An 8,536-nucleotide genomic window follows, 5' to 3' on the forward strand; every position below is an offset into this window, starting at 1 on the left:
TATATATACTATAGATGATATATATATACACATATAACGAGAAATAGATAGATAGATAGATAGATAGATAGATAGATAGATAGATAGATAGATAGATAGATAAATAGATAGATAGATAGATAGATAGATAGATAGGTGGTTGGCAGGTGCTCTGGTGTGGTTTGGCCCCAAGGAGTTTAGAACTAATGGAGCCTCCTCTCTCTCTTCGCGGCGCCGCGAGCAGTACGCCGCGTTGGGGATCAAATCTGGCCACCGAGTGTGGGTAAATCACGAACTGTGGCGGTTCTTTTTATAGAATTTTATCGGGCTGGTCACGATGTGTATATATGTAGGGTGGGGGAATGCCCGCAAGTATGAATGTATGTGTCTGTGATGATATATATATATCTATATTCGTATATATATGAATGTATATATAGATATATATATATGTGTATGTGTATGTGTGTGTGTGTGTGTATATATGTGTATATATGTGTGTATGTCTATATATATATATATATATATCTATATATATATATATATATATATATATATATATATATATATATATATATATATATATATATAGATAGATATATATATATATATATATATATATATATATATATATATACAGACATACAGACAGACAGACTGACTGTCTGTCAGACAGTCTGTCAGTCTAGAGAGATAGACAGACAGACAGACAGACAGACAGACAGACAGACAGACAGACAGACAGACAAACAGACAGACAGAGAGAGAGAGAGGGGGGGGGGAGAGGGAGAGAGAGAGTGAGAGACTGACAGACAGACAGACAGACAGACAGACAGACAGACAGACAGACAGACAGACAGACAGACAGAGAAAGAGAGAGAGAGAGTGAAAGAGAGAGAGAGAGAGATTGTGATCAACTGACGGGCTGACGGATAATGACAGGGAGAAAAAAGTATGTGTGTGATACGGACTGTTCAATTCTTTAAGAGTTTTATGTTATAATCTAGTTTAAAAATAAAAAGATGAGTAAAATAAGAAGAAAACTTGTCCGAGTAACATAAAATTATCAAACATACCAAATTAAAAAGATAATCTTTCAAGATGCTAAAATATATAATTATAAGAAATGGATGAAAATACACTTTTAAACTGAATTTAAGATATATGATTGCATGATTCTAGGCGTGTGCCATAACTAACTTTATATGTAAGGAATAGCGGACACAAAAGAGGGTCGATGTTTGCTTTATCTAATTGCTAACAGTATGTCTTGGTCTATAAATAATATTATTGATCACAATAATTTTGTTTCCTGGTTTTCACAAAGTGGAGCGCACAATGATTTCAAATATTCCAAAAAAGAGAGATAACAGCAATAGAATTAAACCGAGTATAGTTCTATCTAACAAGACTCAAACTCTTATCCACCCCACCCTACCTTCTCCCCTCATCTGATATAGTTTGGTGTTTCTTTAACATAGAAAATATTCATAATTATTGTTGTTGAATATTGATTTCATGTTCTAATGGAGCCTCTAGATATCTACATTTAGACCACAGTAGCATCTAATTTGCACACACAAAGGAAAGCAATATCTTTAATTAAAATGTATAATATGTATATACATACACACATAATAATTATATATACTCATAATAATTATATATATTTATGAATAAGAATACTTTTAAAAAATTGAGTATCTCAGTCTTTCTGCTGGGGTGTTGTATCCCTTTCAGCCTGGGTTGGCCTTGACATGTAGCGCCGGAGCCAGCCTCTTATGAATTAATGATTTAAATTGTGTTGCTGGGGGCATACAAACACTTTCATTCAAATTGTTTTAAGGGAAACAACTTCACTGTGAAAACTTCGGTCCACTGCAGCATCATATCGGTTCTTACACTTAAATACAACACATATGCAAGGCATTTTTACTAATTGACTTGCCTAACCTGAAGGACCTCGGAATAAAACCTTCTTTCTTTTCTAGATTTCAGTGCCTTAGTCGGGCAATCGCGCAACGCAGGTAGCCCGACCGTAGCCCACGGTTCCGTCGCGAGAGAGGGCTCCTATCAGGCGTGCGGTGCCGCCCACAGAGCATCCTCCATTACTTTTAATCTCATTGTTTGGCCCTTCTTTCCCATCAAACATCTATCGTCTTTATCTCCCCTTTCTTTTTTGTGTTTGTTACTCTCTTGTAATACTTCTAAATCTTCGGCGCTTATAATAAATATGACCTTATTGTGTTGCAAGTGCCGTAAAACTCTTACAAAAAAAGGGTATGTGTATTTATGTATTTATCTATGTATGTACTGAGCATAAACATAACAAAGAAAAGAATTAATTTAATGACTAGAGGGGTATGGTATTGCAGGCAATTTTTTTTATACAACTTGGTCAGACAAAAACCGAAACAGGTTAGATAATCAAAGTAATGAATAAATCGGAAAGAGTGTGTAATATATTGTGTAATAACTGAGTGTTGAAGGGGCAGGGGTGCAGTTTGGACAAAGAGAGAAAAAGGGAAAAGAAGGGGTAGAGAGAAAGAGAGACACAGAGACACAGAGAAAGAGAGAGAGAAAGAGAAAGAGAGAGAGAGAGAGAGAGAGAGGGAGAGAGAGAGAGAGAGAGAGAGAGAGAGAGAGAGAGAGAGGGGGAGAGAGAGAGAGAGAGAGAGAGAGAGAGAGAGAGAGAGAGAGAGAGAGAGACTAGAGAGAGACGAGGGAGAGAAGGAGTGACTGAGGTGAGGTGTGTGTGTGTGTGTGTGGGTGTGTTGTGTGCGTGTGAAAGTGTGAAAGTGTGTGTGTGTGAGAGAGAGAGAGAGAGAGAGAGAGAGAGAGAGAGAGAGAGAGAGAAAGAAAAAGAGAGAGAGAGAGAATCAAATAGAAGATCGAGAGAGGCAGGTACCTGGCCACAAAGAGAGAACATTACAATCAATTTTGATCATTCTCACTAGCCTACGTACCAGTCAGCTTTGGTGTGTGGATCGCGAACACCCAGAGTTAATTCGGTTACAAAAATGGGCAGACCTCCTTTTGCCACAACATTAAGACGGTACTGGGGAGAAGAAAGTAATGCAAAACACTCAGAACTGGTTTTCCAGTTTTGTCTTTCTGTCTGAGCACGTAGACGTCAGTAAGGCAAAATCCTCCTGACGACACATTAGCAAACAACAATGAACACACCGTGATAAAACTAAAATTTCTGTAATCGAAACACGGTCTATATTTAATAATACAAATAAAAAGGGCGTCTACACTGACGGATACAGAACGGATGAGAAAAAGAAAGAACAAAAGGTAGAACCAGAATTCTATTCTTTGATCCCAAGTGGCTGTTTAAGTTTTTGGCATTTGATCTGTTGGGTTTTGCATGGACACACTCACAGGACACTGCCAGCGTGTCGTTTTTAAAAAGTGGATTTGTTTGAACAATTTCTTGACCTTGAACTTGTCTGTCTGGTGTCGTAGTCCAGTGTGAATTTATAGCAGTAGCTGCTGAAGCACTGTGTGTATGCTTGTGCGTGGGTGTTTATGTGTGTGTATGTATGTGTGTGCGTGTGTGTTTGAGTTGCACAAATTAATTTGAAAGTAAACTATGAGAATCTGCATGTTAGCCCTTTTCTAAGCGTGAGTATGTGTGTCTGTACTGTACCTCTACTGGAGATTATGATAAGGTAGAGTTATGGAAACGATAACGGAATTTCGATGTGGGTCTCAGTCGTAAGTGAGTACCATTTTGGTGTTACGTTTACGATGGGTCTAGTGGTTTTGCAAAATACATCAGATTCATGCTTATGTACTGGTAGCCTCACTTACGTTGATGCTGTCAGGGTTGGGCTCCTCGTAATCATTGAGATGACTTTGTACTCCGACCCCGCCAAGGCCAACATTGGCCGCCTTGAATTTCAGGATCTGGGTCAAATAGCTCTGAGGACGGACCGAAAGCAAACAGTCAATGTCCAACTTGAACTGTGCATCCGACAAATTAGGTCAAACACATTTTTCCTCTCAAATTATGTTATTCACAACCATAATTACAAACGGAAACGCTATAATATGTTTGTTTGTTTTTAAATATATTATAATAATAATAATAATAATAATAATAATAATAATAATAATAATAATAATAATAATAATAATAATAATAAATACTCTGCTCAATGTTGAGCAATTCTTGTTGATAATAAGAAAGAAATTGTTGGGGATTTTTTCTAATTTTTCCTCTGAAAATCAGTGTTCCTGCATACAAGGTAGTAAGCACGAATAACTATCCTTTGTACTTATCTCTGGAAAGAAAGGTGAGTTGCAACATCTTCTTCTTCAAGAGTCAAGTCTGGAGCAGACATTGACGATCATGGTACCCCGTTCCTTTTTTTTTTTGGTCTGTTTTCTTGATCAGCTCGGTTTTTCTATTTGTGTTATTCGTTGCAAAGTTGTTCAGGCCATCTGTATATGTTGATCTTTATCTTCCTCTGCTCTTCTTTCCCTCTATCTTACCACACAGCAGCTGTTTTTCTGGTCCATTTTATTTTTTTGTGTGGCCAAAGAATCTCTTTTTTTTTCAGAAGGTTCAGATAATGGATATTTCACATCCTTCCGTTTGGAGCACTTCTCTATTATTTTCCTCTCTGTCCATGAGATTCTGAATATTCTCCTAAAATATCACATTTCAGTCTTCTTTCTGTGTCATTTGACCCCCAAAAGCAGTGCTTCTGTGTGCCAAAGCCATAGTAAAAATTTACCTGCTACACTTGTTCTTAGATAGGCCTGCTTGTACAAGGGAGAGACAAAGGAACAGCGGGTCTAGGTTAGGCATACAAGCACAGTTTCCGAGTTTTCGCCGAGGGACCCTCTTTTCATTATTACCATAATTTCAAAGGTTCACATGAGCCAACTGAGTAAGTCACAGAAGGAAACATAACACAGTGTTACTGGGTTCTCAGAGTTTCCATAGGTTTCACGGTGCCTGCAGGCATTTAGACTTCGGCCGTTGAAACCCTTCTTTATGTAGGGAAACAAACAGAAACTGTAGATCTAAACGAGATTTGAATTGCAGTTTTCCTACGTTGAATTTTTATGGGGAGGAAGGCACATGAACAAAGATAATAAACTCCCTTGGTTGGTTAAGTTTCAGTTTTTCAATCTCTCTTTAACACCTTAGAAGCTCCCAATCTCCGACCCCAGGACGCTTTCCAGTTTTTCGACCCGCCGCAACACACGTTATAAATCTCAGGTAAAGTAAAATAAGTAAGTAAGCTTCTCTTAGAAACCATCGATCATTTTGAATGTGGTTACATACCTGCGTCATTTCACCGCTCTTCACCACATTGTACTCATTGAGGAAGAGTGTGGGTTTTGGGTCAGCTGCGTGAATCTCCCGGAACATGTGCTCCGTGTAGAGAGGGTTTCCTGAGTGCTCCTCGTAAAAATAGCCATGAAGTAGCTCGTTGTTCACGTCCCAGTGAGCCAATCTGTGGATATGATTGTTATGGCAAGTGAGAAATACTAGCAGAATGAGATTACATTAATTCTGCTAACAAAGACAGAATAAACTATAACTTTCTTTCCTGTTGCAATTAAGGAGGCAAAAATGCATCAATGGGAGGTTTTCTTAAGCCCATGTTAAAATAATAGATGTTTTTGGCATTTTCATCTTGAGAAACGTGTCTGTAAACTGCTTCCAGCCAACATCGAGCTAGGGGGAGATTCCAACCCATGAAAATCCTCACTTGTTCTTTGTCTGTGCCGTCATGTAAGCAATGCGATCATCCACGGTTGTTTTGAATTCCTGAGCGGACAGTCCCTTGATCCACTCAGGATTATTGAATGGGACAGCCCAGAACATGCAGTGACCTCGCACTTTGATCCTGGTGAAAGAACATATGGTAGAAATTGTTAGCACAGAAATTTATAACAACAAAAAACCGTAAGTTAGAAATATGTCATGTAAGAGAGGCATAAATAGGACAAACTTTATCATCGCCTGAAGAATTTTTCTCTCTCCGTGTGTAAACAAATTCGAAACAGAAGGCACTTGAATTTGAAATGATATTAAAAAGAAGTTCTTAAAGATCGCTCTTTCTTAGTAGTTTTAGACTCAATTTTAAGATTAAAGGGAATGTCCAAACTTTATAATCCCCTCCGCTGCTCCCATTGCCTCATGCACAATGCCCCACCCCCACCCCAGCAACCTATTTCATAGCTTCCTTTGCCTTTGATTTTGTCCTCTGACTTATGAGCTCAGTTCTCCATCTTCTATTTAACAAACAAGGACAAAAATATTATAAGATACATAAAAAGATAAAGATTTTAACATTTGCTACTGAAAGGTTGAAAACTCTTAATAAAGGTTGAAAGAGACTTTAAAAAACGAAGATTAAGTGCGTGTAGAGGGAATGTAGGACATTCATAATATTACGTTACACGAAGAAGTCAGAAGAAGAAGAAAAAGAAGAAGAAGAAGAAGAAGAAGAAGAAGAAGAAGAAGAAGAAGAAGAAGAAGAAGAAGAAGAAGAAGAAGAAGAAGAAGAAGAAGAAGAAGAAGAAGAAGAAGAAAGAAAAAGAAGACTGAGGAGGAGGAGGAAGAGGAGGAGGAGGAGGAGGAGGAGGAGGAGGAGGAGGAGGAGGAGGAGGAGGAGGAGAACGCACGTGATCATCATCATCATCATCATCATCATCATCATCATCATCATCATCATCATCATCATCATTATCATCATCATCATTATCATCATTATAATAAGCAGCATTGTTTTACAGGAGAAAAAAAATACATTGTATTAGAGACTTAAATATAGGCTTTGTTGTGTATATTTAATCAGATGTTCTGAGATGTTCGACGTTTCACCAAATTTGGCTATTTCGGGGACATGTTAGAATTTTTTTTTTAATTTTAAAAATCAAAATAAAGGCATGCAGTTTTGCATCGTGATGACTCGATAAGCAGCTATCCACCACCACCTCCACCACCACCACCATCATCATCATTGTAATTATTGAAGTTTCTCTAAGATCAATCTTGCAATTCTATTTTTCAACCGCTGCAGTGTGTTAGCTATTAGAGGTATACATTTAATCTGCAGATTGCTTGTAAGAAAGAAACTTGAGCGTGAGTTTTATCGGCAAAATCTAAATTTTTCTTGCACTCTCCCTGTTTCTCTGGGCATAATACTTCCTCCTCTCAAATGGGTTGAAGGGTCCAAGAACGAGCCAGTAAAATAAGACGATGGATAGACGTGAGCACTAAAGCTTGTACAATAAGTTTTTTAAGCCTTCAAAGTAATTTACCCGTTACGATTGAGGACATCAGTGGCTGCTACAGCTACCCTGTAGTCTGGATTAGTCTGAAATAGACGGAAATTATACGGTGGAAATAAGACGATATCAAAATTTTTTAAACGCTAGAAGTTGATTTTTTAGATCAGGGGTCGATTTAAGTACATGTAAATAAATGAGATTTTTTTGTATATGTGATATTACAATAGACACATAGACACTGTGTTCTTTTTCCAAACCCCATTGGTACAGGTATATCTCAGTCTGTTATTATTTTCACTTCGCTTTTTTCATTACTAGATAGAAGTGATATTTGCTTTCTAGTAATAAAAAGGTATGACAATAGTGATAACAGACGTAGTAATACCCTTGTGGTGACGATTTATATTTCAATTTAAACAACAAATAAGCAAGCAAGTAGATAACAGCACAAAGACTTGTATATGTAGGTCTACTCACCCTATTGCCCCTGTTAAATCGCCACTTGTAGTCCTGTACCGTGGCCCAGTTGAACATGTGGTAGTAAACTTGCTGATATTGAGCATAGTCCGACTCCAAGAACAAATCTGGTTTGACCACGGAGCCCCAGGCAAACAAGTGCTTCAGGTGGTTGATCTGATCAAGGGAAATAGTTTCAGGAGTTTTCTTTGTTGTTGCAATTTCGTTTATGGAAAGAGTGGTACGGACGGCACTTACAATACAATTAGGTCAAATATAAGTGCCGAAGATAAAAGCGAGTAACAAGCATCCAAAAAAGGAGGAAGGGGGACAAAGACGATAGATGTTTGATGGGAAAGTAGGGGAAAAAACCACACCAGAGCATCCACCAACCACCCACTTGTTGATTTGATAGTAAACAAGAATAATAAACTAAGATGTCTAGTGAAAAACTGGATCTCTTCATTTTTATTGTTTTTAAATAGGACATAAGCTCGTACCTTACAGCAATACCTGTTGAATATCCGTATGAAATCAATAATGTAAAAAATAAGTCATTCTCAAGTAGTTTTTCTATAACAACAAATTATGTTAAAAACAAATCTAATTAATCAATAATAAGTTCAAACTAGAAGATGTCGTGACAGGATTAATGTGTTGTTGGCGCAAATGTACATCTGGTAATAACGATTCTTTCTTCAGGAAAATCCCAAAGAATAATTACGCAGACATTTGGTGAGATCAGACCAGAATCTCCAAATCACGACATTTATCTCAAACATTACTTCTCTTTGAACCATCGCCCCCATCCCCACCCACCCAAACCCACCCCCACCCC

At 37.7% G+C, this 8,536-nt stretch overlaps 1 protein-coding gene across 1 annotated transcript in view; it reads right to left on the reverse strand.

The window, feature by feature from the left end:
- The window catches only part of LOC101860746 (endo-1,4-beta-xylanase 3), a gene marked incomplete in the record, with an annotated part of 21,228 nt that overhangs the window by 9,139 nt on the left and 3,553 nt on the right, over positions 1-8,536 (reverse strand). Inside the window, 6 exon segments of the mRNA XM_013084025.2 lie at positions 2,946-3,037; positions 3,799-3,909; positions 5,285-5,456; positions 5,715-5,852; positions 7,273-7,328; positions 7,720-7,965. Coding sequence (XP_012939479.1) covers positions 2,946-3,037; positions 3,799-3,909; positions 5,285-5,456; positions 5,715-5,852; positions 7,273-7,328; positions 7,720-7,965 — 815 coding nt within the window.

The sequence above is a fragment of the Aplysia californica genome, unplaced genomic scaffold (assembly GCF_000002075.1).
Source record: "Aplysia californica isolate F4 #8 unplaced genomic scaffold, AplCal3.0 scaffold00269, whole genome shotgun sequence".
Taxonomy (NCBI): Eukaryota; Metazoa; Mollusca; class Gastropoda; order Aplysiida; family Aplysiidae; genus Aplysia; species Aplysia californica.